The sequence below is a fragment of the Chiloscyllium punctatum genome, chromosome 1 (assembly GCF_047496795.1).
Source record: "Chiloscyllium punctatum isolate Juve2018m chromosome 1, sChiPun1.3, whole genome shotgun sequence".
Classification (NCBI taxonomy): Eukaryota; Metazoa; Chordata; class Chondrichthyes; order Orectolobiformes; family Hemiscylliidae; genus Chiloscyllium; species Chiloscyllium punctatum.
In genome coordinates, this window is record NC_092739.1 from 74910953 (window position 1) to 74925479 (window position 14527).

Consider the following 14527-nt stretch of genomic DNA (forward strand, 5'->3'; position numbering starts at 1 on the left):
ATAATGCAACAGTGTTTGCCAAGCAGCCTTCATGAGACTTCGGAAATGGAGCATAAAAATAGGGAGGTCTTGTTCAAACTCTATAAGAAACTATTCAGACCACAACTGGAAAATTGTGAATGATTTTGGTCCATTTATCTGAAGATATATTGGTACTGGAAGCAGTTCAGTGTAGCTTCATTAAGTTGATTCTAGACTTAGACGAGATTCGATTTCCTTCAGTGTGGAAACAGGCCCTTTGGCCCAACAAGTCCAAACCGACCCTCCGAAGAGTAACCCACCCTTTTCTGACTAACGCACCTAACAACTATGGACAATTTAGCATGGCCAATTCACCTGACCTGCACATAGTTTGGAATATGGGAGGAAACCGGAGCACCCAGAGGAAACCCACGCAGACACGGGGAGAATGTGCAAACTCCACACAGACAGTCGCCCAAGGCCGGAATCAAACCTGGAATCCTGGCAGCAGTGCTAACCACTCATCCAGTGTGCTGCCCAGGAAAGTAGCTCAAGGAGACATTGAGCAAACAGCAGAGGATGGTTTGCTCCATATGGAGCAACTTTTCTTTATGTGCAGTTTAGGTGAATTGGCCATGCTAAATTGCCACAGCGCTCAGGGGTGTGTAGGTTAGGTGCATTAGTCAGGGAAATATGGAGTAATAGGGTAGGGGAATGAGTCTAGGTGGATTACTCTTCAGAGGGACGGTGTGGAGTTGATGGGCCGAATGGCCTGTTTACACACTGTAAGGATTCTATGAAATTGCCTCAACTAAAACGTACTAGCACAGAGCCTTCTCACTAACACCCTCAACTGACTACTCAGACCTCATGGTAGATAGTGGTATTTGAAGAGAAATTGACTTGAAATTGAACCAATTGATGATATTTTGTGTGGCCATTCAATTGAACAAGATATTTATATTGAAATAAATAAATGTAAAAGTATAATAATTGGACAGAATAATACAGCAAACACTGCAGCATTTGACGTATACAATTTTTGCCAGTTCATCAAGTCTGCAAATTCCTAAGTTTCAGGTTAAAACAAAATTTGTTGTAATTATAATTTGGAAGACTGTTTAACTTACTCATATTTTTCTAAATTGTTGGATTTCTTCTCTGTTACATAATTGCTTGGTATGTAGCCCTCATGTCTGAAAAATAGAATATATCCATAATTGTGTGTCAGGAGTCTTATTAATATTTGCTTACATTTCTCTACTTCAGCACTCTGCGAAGTGTGATGCTGGAAAAGCACAGCAGGTCAGGCAGCATCCGAGGAGCAGCAGAATCGATATTTCGGGCATAAGCCCTTCAGCTAGACCAAAGTTATACTACAGCCATGCTTGGGAGCACGCATTAGCTTTTCACATTAGGAGAATGGGAATGGTAGCATCCACTTTCTTACATCATTGAAAGAAATTCATACAAATTGTTAAGCATCAGATAGATTCAAACAACTGTATAAATAAATAAAGATGAAATTTTAGTGTGTACAATGAATCATCATTCCAGATAGACAAGCAGTTCTGATTCCCTAGGATAAATTTGGATTTGGCAAATTCAAATAATTTTCACCTGTAACTCTCAGAAGCAATGTGAATAGTAACTTTTAGCTGTTTAACTCTTCCAATAAAATGTAATTGAATTCCCATGAAGAAAGGATAGATAAAGAATAACTAGTAAATGTACTATATTTGGACTGACGAAATGCATTCAACAGCATATAAGGCTATGTAATAAGAGCCCAAAGTGTTAGGGGTAAAATATTAGCATGGATAGTGGATTGGCGAACTAATAGAGAGAGTTGGGAAAAAGAGGGTACTTTAACGTTGGCAATCTCTAAGCGGTGGAGCTTCACAAGAATCAGTGCTAGGGCTTCAACTATTTACAATATATGTTAACAACCCAATTAACAGAAATGAGTGCACTCTCACCAAGTTTGCGCATGACACAAGACTAGATGGCAAGTCAAATGATGAGGTTGACATAAAGTCTGTAGAGGAATGTAGACAGATTAAGTAAACAGGCAAAACTTTGACATATGGAATATAATGTAGGGGAAAATGGCAGGTCATTCACTTTGTAAGAAGAATAGAAGTGATTATTACTATATAAATGGGGATAGACTGCAGAAAGCTTCAGCACAGAGGGATTTGGGGTCCTTATGCATACTTAGCTTCTAAATTCAACAAGTATTTGAAAAGACAACTGGACCGTTGACGTTATTTCACAAGAAATGGAGTATAAAAATAGGGAGGTCTTGTTAAAACTAAACAAGGCACTAGTCAGACTACAACTGGAAAATTGGGAATGATTTTGGTTCATTTATTTGAAGATAGATTGGTTTGAATGCAATTCAGTGGAGGCTCATTAGGTTGATTGTAGGTATGGTGAAACTTTTTTTTAATGAGGACACTTGAGTAGACTGGTCTTGAACTTATTGGAGTTTAGAAGAATGAGAGGCAATCTTATTGAAATACATAAAATTCTTAGGGTACCTAACAGGTTAGTTGCTGAGAGGTGTTTTCCCTTGTGGGAAAGTCTAGAAGCAGACAAAACAATCTCAGACCAAGGAGGTGCTCATCTGCGACAGAGATAAGGAAGATTTTCCAAGCTGCAACTGTTCAAAACAGTAGTGCGGCCGCACTTAGATTATTGCATACAGTTCTGGTCGTCCCATAACAGGAGGGATGTGGAAGCATTGGAAAAGGTGCAGAGGAGATTTACCAGGATGTCTCCTGGTCTGGAGGGAAGGTCTTATAAGGAAAGGCTGAGACACTTGGGTCTGTTCTCATTGGAAAGAAGGAGGCTAAGATGGGATTTGAAAGAGACATACAAGATGATCAGAGGATTAGACAGGGTGATAAGGATTAGAGAGTGATGGTCTTTTTCCGAGGATGGTGATGTCAGCTTGTACGAGGGGGCATAGCTACAAATTGAGTGATGATAGATTTAAGACAGATGTCAGAGGCAAGTTCTTTACTCAGAGCGGGGGAAAGGGCATGGAATGCCCTTGTAGTTAACTCAGTCACAGTAAGGAGATTTAAACAATCCTTGGATAAGCACATGGATGAAGATGGGATAGTGTATGGGGCTGGGCTTAGATTAGTTCACAGGTCGCCGCAACATTGAGGGCCAAAGGGCCTGCTCTACGCTGTATTGTTCTATTTTCTATGAATTTCTTCTCTCAGAGGGCAGTGAATCCACTGACTTTTACTAAACCACAGAGGGCTGTAGAGGCTGAGCTGTTAATTATAGTCAAGGCTGAGATTTTTAATTAGTAAGGGAATCAAGAGTTATGATGAAAAAAAAGTAAAGTCGAGTTGAGGGTTATCATATCACGAACTTTTCCTCCTCTACTTTATGTTCTTAAGAATATGATAAGAAGAGACAAGAGAAATATTGCAAGTTTAAATTGTTAATTTTATATTTTTAAATAAAAAAGATTCCTCTCATAGTTTTGGCAGAATACAAGAGAACCTATGATCATTTCAATAAATCCTACCATGGTGATCTAAATCATGAGATACTTAATCATACATCCAAATTACTGACTATACCACTTCTGTCCTAGCACATGAAGCAATCATGGGAATTTCTACCATGGTAGCTCGACTAACAAAAGAGCGAAAATAGAAACTGGAAAACTACAGTAAAGAATAAAACAAAAAATCTTTATAAGAAATATCAGGCTTTGCCTTTGGAATAAAAAAGAAAATGCTGGAAATATTCAGTAGTTACAGGAATATTCACCAAGTGCTTTGGGCCATTATCAGAACTGAAACTGGAAGAGATGTGCAAGCAATTCAGTTAAATAAATGAAGATGAAAAGGATAGAGAAAAATAAGTAGTCATGAATTGTATTCACAAGTAGTCAGCATAATGATTAATGACATGTTCTGTTGCTCACCATTGGCTCCTTGTCAGGAAATTCCATGGTTCGAATCTTAAGTTGTTTCGAACAAACTCAACAGTATTAATGTTTTCTATGAGACTCTGCAATGCTTAAGATAATTTCCAAAACTTATTGTTAAGGCTGTTTCTCCCATTATTTTGGATGCAGAATCATCAGGGATTCATACCCAGTCAAATGGAAACAGTAAAGGCAATGACAATGTAAAAAGTAGAAGCAGGGGTAAGTCATTTGACCCCTCAAAGCTGCTCCACCATGCAATAATGGGGTCATCAGATTATACCTTGAACTCCACTTTCTTACTGACACCCCATAACCTTGTAGATGAAAATCCTGCCTAATACAGCAATGAATATATCCCACTGCTCTCGAACAAAGAATTTCAAAGATTAACAACCACCTGAAGACAGAAATTCCACCTTATCTGCATCTTAAATAGGAGACCTACTATTTTTAAACAGTGCCCTCTAGCTTTGGATTCCCTAACAGGGAAAATGTTCATGCTTTTTTTATTATCCATTCATGGGATGAGGGCCTTTTAGGCTAGGCCAGCATTTATTGCCCATCTCTATTTGCCCAGGGTGCAGTTAATAATTAACCACATTGCTGTGGGTCTGGAGACACATGTAGGCAAGACCAGGTAGGGATGATAGATTCCTTCCCTGAAGGACATTAGTGAATCAGATGGATTTTTCCAAAAATTGACTAAGGAATCATGATCATCATCATACTCTTAAATCCAGATTTTTTTGAATTCAAATTTCACCATTACTATGGTAGGATTCAAACCTGGGTCCCCACAACATTACCTGGGTCTCTGGATTAACAGTCCACTATGCCATCATCTCTCCTTAAAGCATATATTCTGCAAAATCTCCTCAGAATCTTATATGCTTTAATAAGATCACTTTTCAATCTTCTGAACTCCAATAAGTATGGGTCCAACCTTTCCACATTAGGTTCAGGGTTTGTTTCCATCTTCTGAGCTATGGTTGCCAAAGGAGGACCCAACTGCAGCTGACCAGATTCTAGCAACCAAAAAAAATCAGTCTATCGTGCCAATTTGACGAGCAAACAAGATCTGTTCAAATGAAGACAGGTCCTGGAGACTGCAGATAACAAGCATTGTCAAGGCAGTAGGTCAAGAGATTTTTGAGGGGCATCTAAAAGCATTTTAAGAAAGTAAGAACATGCCTTTTTGGCTACACATCTAGTGGCTTCAGCCCTTGTGATCGGTCTGTCACATTTTGCCGCAAGACCCCGATTTCAAAATTTCACTCGGTAGATGCTGACTTGTAAAAACTGAAGAACCTCCCAACTCTTTTGAATGGGAGTGCAATACACCCATTTAAAGACTTACTTGAAGGTTGATACAAGCGATCGACTTGGGGATTGAGGACTCCACGAGATTTTTAAGTCAAAAATGAGGACCAACATTTGAATGTCTCTCGTAAAATTTATAAGACTTTTCTGTAACATTCATACCCAAATGGGTTTCACTCATCCCACTCTGCAGGTTGCAACTGATCTTTATAATTGACCTCAACTGGAAAACCACGGTGGCACAGTGGTTAGCACTGCTGCCTCACAGTGCCTGAGACCCGGGTTCAATTCCCGCCTCAGGCGACTGACTGTGTGGAGTTTGCACGTTCTCCCCGTGTCTGCGTGGGTTTCCTCCGGGTGCTCCGGTTTCCTCCCACAGTCAAAAGATGTGCAGGTCAGGTGAATTGGCCATGTTAAATTGCCCGTAGTGTTAGGTAAGGGGTAGATGTAGGGGTATGGGTGGGTTGCGCTTCGGCGGGACGGTGTGGACTTGCTGGGCCGAAGGGCCTGTTTCCACACTGTAAGTAATCTAATCTAATCTAAAAAAAAAAATTTTGGGCATCATTAGGAAGGATGCAAAGATATTAGAAAGCATCAGAGAGGGAAGAGATTACACGAATAGATGTCAGGATGAGGGACTCAAGTCATGGAGACCGAGTGGAAAAACTAGTAATTAGTTTTCTTGGGCTGGAGAATTTCAACTATGAAGAGAGATTAGATAGTTTGGTGTTGTTTTTCTTAAAGCAGAGAAGACTGAGGGGGATCCTTACTGAGGTGTATAAAAGTGAGTGGCTTAGAAAGAAACTTCTCCCAAGTAGTAGGATGATAACAATGCAGGGGGGCATAGTTTTAAGGACAAGAACAGGAAATTGACAGGTGATTTCAGGCCAATTACTTGCACCCGGGTGGGGTTATCAGGAACTCACCGCTAGAAAGGATAGCAGAGGCAGGAAGCCTCACAACATTTAAGTGTTTGGATGAGCATTTGCAATGCCATAGTATACAAGGTTACGGGCCAAAGACCACTTTACATGTTGTAAAACTCTTGACTCTCCGACTACGAATAAGATCAAGAGATAATTTGATGAAAGTGTTAAAAATCACGAGGGCCTGTACGGATGGACACAGAAAAAACTGGTGGTAAGGTCAAGAGCCAGAGGATATTAATTTAAGGGAACTGACAAAAGAACCAATGCAATATGAGGTGAGATATGTTTAAGGAATGAATGGTTAAGGTCTAGAATTGAATGCCTGTGTGTATTGGAAGCAGATTCAATCAAGGCTTTCAAAAGAGAATTAGATAATTTAAGAAGAGAAAACGTTTGCAGGAAAAAGTTGGCAAGTGGGACTGGTTGGGAGAGTGCGCTTGCAGAGTTGGCATGGACATGGCAGGCTGAATAGCTTTCTTCTGTGCTATAACCAACATAGTTAAAACTAACACCTGGAAAGAGAGAGTGGGACAGACAGTAAAGATGACTTTTTTGTATTCAAAAAATCTCAAATCATTAGAGTCATAGAGTCATAGAGACGTACAGCACGGAAACAGACCCTTTGGTCCAATTTGTCCATGCCAACCAGATATCCCAACCTAACCTAGTCTCACTTACCGGCACGCAGCCCATATCCCTCCAAACCCTTCCTCATCATCAACACATCCAAATGCCTTTTAAATGTTGCAATTGTACTGGCCTCAACCACTTCTTCTGGCAGCTCGTTCCATACATGTACCATCCTCTGTGTGAAGAAGTTGCTCCTTAGGTCTCTTTTATATCTTTCCCCTCTCACCCTAAACCTATGCCCTCTAGTTCTGGACTCCAGGGAAGAGACTTTGTCTATTTATCCTATCCATGCCCCTCATGATTTTATAAACCTCTATAAGGTCATCCCTCAACCTCTGACGCTCTAGGGAAAACAGTCCCAGTCTATTCAACCTCTCCCTATAGCTCAAATCCTTCAACCCTGGCAACATTCTTGTCAATCTTTTCTGAACCCTTTCAAGTTTCACAACATCCTTCTGATACAAAGGAGACCAGAATTGCACGCAATATTTCAACAGTGGCCTAACCAATGTCCTGTACAGCCGCAACATGACCTCCCAACTCCTGTACTCAATACTCTGACCAATAAAGGAAAGCATACCAAACGCCTTCTTCACTATCCTATCTACCTGCGAATCTACTTTCAAGGAACGATGAACCTGCACTCCAAGGTCTCTTTGTTCAGCAACACTCCCTAGGACCTTACCATTAAGTGTATACGTCCTGCTACGATTTGCTTTCCCAACATGCAGCACCTCGCACTTATCTAACTTAAACTCCATCTGCCACTTCTCAGCCCATTTGCCCATCTGGTCAAGATTCTGTTGCAATCCGAGATAACCCTCTTCACTGTCCACTACACCTCCAACTTTAGTGTCATCTGCAAACTTACTAACTGGACTTCTTATACTCACTTCCAAATCATTTATATAAATGACGAAAAGTAGTGGACCCAGCACTGATCCTTGTGGCACTCCGCTGGTCACAGGCCTCCAGTCTGAAAAACAACCCTCCACCACCACCCTCTGTCTTCTACCTTTGAGCCAGTTCAGTATCCAAATGGCTAGTTCTCCCTGTATTCCATGAGATCTAACCTTGCTAATCAGTCTCCCAAGGGGAACCTTGTCAAATGCCTTACTGAAGCCCATATAGATCATATCCACTGCTCTGCCCTCATCAATCCACTTTATTACTTCTTCACAAAAACTCAATCAAGTTTGTGAGACATGATTTCCCATGCACAAAGCCATGTTCACCATCCCTAATCAGTCCTTGCCTTTCCTAATACATGTACATCCTCTCCCTCAGGATTCCCTCCAATAATTTACCCACCACCCATATCTAGCTCACTGCTCTATAGGTTCTGGGCTTGTCCTTACCACCATTTTTAAACAGTGGCACCACATTAGCCAAACTCCAGTCTTCCAGCACCTCACCTGTGACTATTGATGATACAACTATCTCAGCAAGGGCCTATCATTAACAGTCCCTCAAACTAAATTCTAATAATATCAATTTCAAACATTTTCAACAAAATAAACAGTGGCCATGGAAATAGCAGTATGAAATGTTATTCCTTCTCTCTTTTCATTAAGAGACAATCCTCATACCAGCATAGTTGCTAACATCAGTGGCTTATGGTGCTCAACTTCAGAGCATAACAGCAACAATGGGCCTAACTTTATCACCAACACTATTAATTAGTCCTGCCTCCAGACTTCATATAGGTTTTTTGCACTGTAGGATCCTGCCAGCCAAAATAGGCAGTGTGCTCTGCCCTACTTCCGGAACCGGTGTGAAAAGGTAAACAACAATTTACCTCCTAAATTAGACTGCAGAGTCATTGATTAGCAGCACTTTCTAAACTAGCAAGATTAGACTGAAATAATGAATTCAATATCAAATCAGGCACAGGAAGTTAAATATAGAAAGACTGGCTTGAGAGTCATGAATGAAACAAGCACAAAAGAAAATGTGCAACAAGATTCTTGAAACTACAATAATGAAAATTAGAAGAACTGCAACTCCAGAACACAAAGTTACTTTTCAGTACAGATACTTGCAGCGTTTCCGGTATTACAGCAACAGAGTTTCTCAGTTACTTTTATTTTATACTATGCTCAACTACACTGAGTGACAAGAACCAGAAGGTACTTACCCATTCTTATCTCTTGCTTTCCACCAATGAACATCACATTTTTGTAACAGGACATATTCTTCACCCTTTACTAAGCTTAGATCATGGGCCTCTAATGCTTCAAAGTCATACATTGCTAAAACCATCTCCTCCTCCTCCTCCTCCTCCTCCTCTTCCTCCTCCTCATCATAATCTTCATCTTCAGGTCGTGGTAGGGGTGATTGAGGCTTATAAACATATCTTCGTGGATTGTTAGATAGCTGTTAAATAATATAAATTAGAATGCAAGATACATTCTGTTAATAAGACACTCTCCAAATCTGCTTAAAATTATGAAATTAAACCTTAAAAATAGGTCTGGTCATGAGTTACATTAGGTTGCAAAGTATTTTTCGTTAACAGAACATTTAAGATATCAAGGCACCCGCATGCCATCTAGTCAGTTACGATTTACACCTCATCATAATTATATTAAAAGAAAAAGTGCTTGATTTTTTTTCATGTTTGTTTATACTCAAATAAATGTCAACTAGAGTTTTACTTAAGTTAGTCAAATTTTGAAATATAATGAAAGGACCATTTTCAGTCCTGACACTTATAACAGTATGTTTCCGATAAGCTCAAGGATAAACATCCACATTCCCTACAAAAAACAGAAGGCAACTTTCATAACACTTGGCCCTGACATCTGTATTAATCTTCCCTCTCAGTTAAGGCCTGCCAAGGCTTGTTGGGACAGATGATCTCTTGTGTTGTAAAAGCTTCTGGTTTGTTAACAGAATTGACCTGTTCCACTAAGATTTATCATGTGAATTAGTCCTATGTATTTTTTTCATCTTGATCCACCTCCTTCATTTTGGTCATGCACTCGTCCATTTCGCGTACATGTCTTTGCATTTGCAAATTTCTGAAATGTTTCCCTTTGTGTCTGGCTGGTACCTCTGTGGTTTGCCTGCTACCTCCTCTAGTTTCTCCCTATGTTCCTGCTTTTAGACCTTCTTCAAAAGACCTAAGCCATGTCTTTATTCATTGGCATATGCTGTGCATCAATGCAGCTTTTGGCAAAGTCTTCAGTTACTGTGTACTACATTCTGGCCAAGTACCTTGGCTATTGTACCAACAGGTTTCTCATGCACAAAGACTCAGCTCTCTGCATTAATTGCTTCATATCTGCATCAGTCTGGTTTTTTTTTGTTCACACTGTGAGAGCTCCAATGTCCAAGAAATCACATGTCTGTGCCTTTTCTCTGCTTCAGTAATTAAAAATGTCTGGCTTTTTGTCCATACTACATGAACTCCAGGCACAATCAAATTCATTGTCATATGAAACTGATTTTCCAAAGTCAATCATTGTTTTGCTGGATTCTTCTGATCATCCTCAGATAGATTTGAGGCATAACTCAGTTTACAATGAAAATTCTAAATTTGACATGTTGCTTCTCAGAAACCATAATCTTCGAGCATGGTTCAATCCTCTCCCAAAATACCATGTTACAAAATGGATTTTTAACTCATAGGTGGAAGGGAGTTCTTGCTTTGAGGTCATTTAACAAAGGGCAAATGAGGCAATAGGAGAAAGACTGCAGGACAAAACACAACATTGTACTGAAGTCTGAAGGTGAAACTGCCATTGATTTTCTTTGAAGACTGGTGCAGAACTAAAAGTTACACAACTCAAGCAGGCAATTTCTGATATGACAGTGATGAACCAGTTGCAGTGCTACAAGCAAGTTTCTAATTTAAATAACTTTTTTTTAAATTGCTGAGCAATGCTGTTGGCTCACTATACTTGCCACCATGTTGTATTAACTCTTTCTAGTTTAATATAGATGAAAATTATTGGGTAGAACTTGAAACAGATCAAATGTCTCTCTTCACCTCCCAATTTTACCTTCAATTAAAGAGACAGCCCCAAAGCATCATAATCTTATAAAAATCTCAACCATTAAAGGCATTTAGATTATTCTAATAAAAGGTGGTCATGAAATAAAAGAATACAAATCTAGTTAGAAAAGGTAGTCAGATCATTTTTAAAGAGGGGTGGAACGGCCACTTTTGTGTTAGTCTTTTTTTGGTAAGAACTGAGCCAACTAAAGAGAACAGCCACAAATTCAGGAAAAACTCAAACAATGATTCCCAATTTATCTTGTGAGAACTTTCTTATTATTTTGATCATGCAATATAAATTATCTAAACTCACATACATTTATGGATCAGTTAGAGAAGAAAAGAAGACAGCACTGGATGAATAAGAATTGACGGCTGCAAGACTTGTGAAAAGGACAGCTAGATCATATAGACAGGTAGGCGCAAGGAAATTAATTCCACAATTACATACATTGAACTTCGACTGAAGAAACCATTTTTAAACAAGGAAGTAATTAATTATTACTAATTAACAGAGTTAAATACAGATCCATTATACATCATTTTAAAATATGTGACAAAATGCAGTGTAATCTTTAACTCTAATTTTGAAATGGAGTTAAATGCAATAATTATACAAACTGAAACTAGGTATGGTTTTGTGGTTACAAAGATTTGCAACAGCCTAACTATTACTGTGTTGTAATAATTCCAAAACCAAGTTACCAAGCTACGTGCAATTAACTTGATAATGAGAATATCCTTCCATGTAACCAGTTACGAAAATTAAGTTTGCAATTTTGAGTCATGTTCATTTTTTGATCTCCAGTAAGCCAAGAATATTCTCTTCACAGTATTACTAGAATATTCTTGCATTTTAACTATTAAAAGGAGAAAGTGGGGACTGCAGATGCTGGAGATCAGAGCTGAAAATGTGTTGCTGGAAAAGCACAGCAGGTCAGGCAGCATCCAAGGAACAGGAGAATCGACGTTTCGGGCATGAGCCCTTCTTCAGGAATGAGGAAAGTGTGTCCAGCAGGCTAAGGTAATTTTTCAGATATCTTAGCCTGCTGGACACACTTTCCTCATTCCTGAAGAAGGGCTCATGCCCGAAACGTCTATGCTCCTGCTCCTTGGATGCTGCCTGATCTGCTGCGCTTTTCCAGCAACACATTTTCAGCTTTTAACTATTAAAGCAGATCAATTCTAATTATTTCCAACAGTGCAAAAGCATGATCTGCCCAAGATCATAACCTTACAGTTAACTACCTGTCCTCTGAAAAAAAATTAATATTCAGTCACATGACAATTTGGAGGTTGAGTCCAAGATGTACTGCAATCATAATTTTAAAAAACTTATATCAAATCAAATCTTCAAAGTCTCTGCACGAGTTCTGTTCAGGGTACAATATTTGAAACAGGCACTTTTTCAGGTACCCCTTCTGAGTTTCAATAAATATTGTCACTTTTGTGAGGAAAATACCATAATACCTGAATGTAGATCAGTCTGCAAGAAATGCTGGAACAGTTTTGTTCAATTATAGCAAATGACTAATGAGTTGACAGTTAGCTTTCATTACTAAATGTATTGGTATTATTGTTCATATTTTAAATAATACATTAATACAGCAGTGAATATTACAGTAAATTAATAACAGACTCAATTATTATTTTTGTAATACATTACCATATCATCTGGTGTTGGAGGAAGTGGCTTTCGAGTAACTAAAAAGTAAAAAATAAATTTCAAGACAGACATTACAGCAACCTCCAGAAATTTATAAAAAGCTGACTTAGAAACATATTTGTTTGAAGTGATCTTAATGCATACACTGGCATTTACAGCAAGCCAGCCAGTACACTACACTGCTTGAAGCATCCCCCTTACACAAAGAAAACCAAAAAATTGCAAGTATCTTTTGTAGTTCCAAGTTATATGATCATAAATGGACCTTGTGGAATAGTGATAGTGTCTCTCCTCTAGAAGGCCAGGGTTCAAGTCCTTATCACTCATTAACAAAACAGTGTGAATACATTTTACTGATCATGGAAGTTAGATGAGGATAGGAAAAGGTGCCCCTTTGCTTGGCTTTTTATACTCTTTCATCCTCTAGGAATTGGTTCTTGCTTTATTATAGAGAAAGAAGTGAGCTGTTTGGTGAGTATCTGATAAGTAGTTCACATGCATATCATGAAATTTTAAAACTGTATGCACTCGTGGAATATGGACGCTGGTGGCTGGCCAGCATTTATTGCCCATCCCTACATTATGTACAGGTCTCCAAGCAGTAGTCAGATGTGGGACAGAAAATAGATCAGGAGATGGAAAAGGTATGTCAGAAACACAATTGCAATACTCAACAAAAGGGATTCATGGAATCACTACTAGGTGGTTTTTTTGGAGCCGCTTGTGGTCAGCCTACTAGGATTTGGCGATTTGTAATAAGGCAGACTTGATTAGGGGGCTTAAGGTGAAAGTTTGAGATAATGTACTTTGTTAGGAAGAATAGAGGTGTAGACTATTTTCTGAATGAGGAAAGACTGGAAATCTGAAGCACAATGGGACTTGGGAGTCCTAGTTCAGGATTCTATCAAGGTTAACACGCAGGCTCAGTCGGCAGTTACGAAGGCAAATGCAATGTTAGCACTCATTTCAAGAGGGTTAGAATATAAGAATGGGGATGGACTGCTGAGGCTGTATATCACTCTGGTCAAATTGCGTTTGGAATAGAGTGTGCAGATTTGGACCCAATGTCTAAAAGAGGATGTGCTGGCCTTGGGGTGGGTCCAGCGAAGGTTTAAAAGAATGGCTGAGGCCTTGTCATATGAAGAGTGGTTGAGGACTCTAGGTCTGTATCCATGGAGTTTAAAAGGTGGAGGGGGATCTGATTAACTTATAGAATATTGAGGGGCCTAGATAGAGTAGACAGTGGGTGGCACGGTGGCACAGTGGTTAGCACTGCTACCTCACAGCGCCAGAGACCCGGGTTCAATTCCCACCTCAGGCAACTGTGTGTGGAGTTTGCACATTCTCCCTGTGTCTGCATGGGTTTCCTCCGGGTGCTCCGGTTTCTTCCCACAGTCCAAAAATGTGCAGATTAGTTGAATTGACCATGCTAAATTGCCCGTAGTGTTAGGTGAAGGGGTAAATGTAGGGGAATGGGTCTAGGTGGGCTGTTCTTCAGAGGGTCAGTGCGGACTTGTTGGGCCGAAGGGCCTGTTTCCACACTGTAAGTAATCTAATCTAATCTAAAAATGTTTCCACTGGTAGGAAAGACTAGGATTCAAGGACACAGCCTCAGAGTAAAGGGATGCCCCTTTAGAACTGAGATAAGGAGAAATTTCTTCAGCCAGTTGGCAGTGGTTTTGTGAAACTCTTTGCCACAAAAGGCTGTACAGTACATGTCACTGAGTGCATTTAAGATAGATTAACAGGATTTTAACTAGCAAGTTTTGAAAACTAAACACAAACAGAAACTGGGACATAACACCAGCACTTCACTGGAGGCTCACTGATTATGTTACTAAGTATGGTGACGAAACGCCTGAAACCGAACCTTCCAGCTCAGTGAGCAAACTCACATCCTGGAATTTGATTAGTAAGGAGGAGTTTAGGAGGAGAAGACAGGAGAATGGGCTGAGAAATATATCAGCCGTGATCAAATGGTGGACCAGACTCAATCAGCCACATGGCCTAATTCTCATCCTTTACCATATGGTCTCCTCCGTCCATGACTCTTCAAT

At 39.6% G+C, this 14527-nt stretch overlaps 1 protein-coding gene across 4 annotated transcripts in view; it reads right to left on the reverse strand.

Annotated features, from left to right (window-relative positions):
- The window catches only part of tec (tec protein tyrosine kinase), a 143400-nt gene that overhangs the window by 55897 nt on the left and 72976 nt on the right, over window positions 1-14527 (reverse strand). For all 4 annotated transcript variants that reach the window (XM_072568897.1, XM_072568886.1, XM_072568868.1 and 1 more), the window contains 3 exons: window positions 12471-12508; window positions 8939-9177; window positions 1092-1157 (listed from right to left, as the gene is read on the reverse strand). In XM_072568897.1, coding sequence (XP_072424998.1) covers window positions 1092-1157; window positions 8939-9177; window positions 12471-12508 — 343 coding nt within the window. The remainder of the gene's footprint in view (window positions 1-1091; window positions 1158-8938; window positions 9178-12470; window positions 12509-14527) is intronic.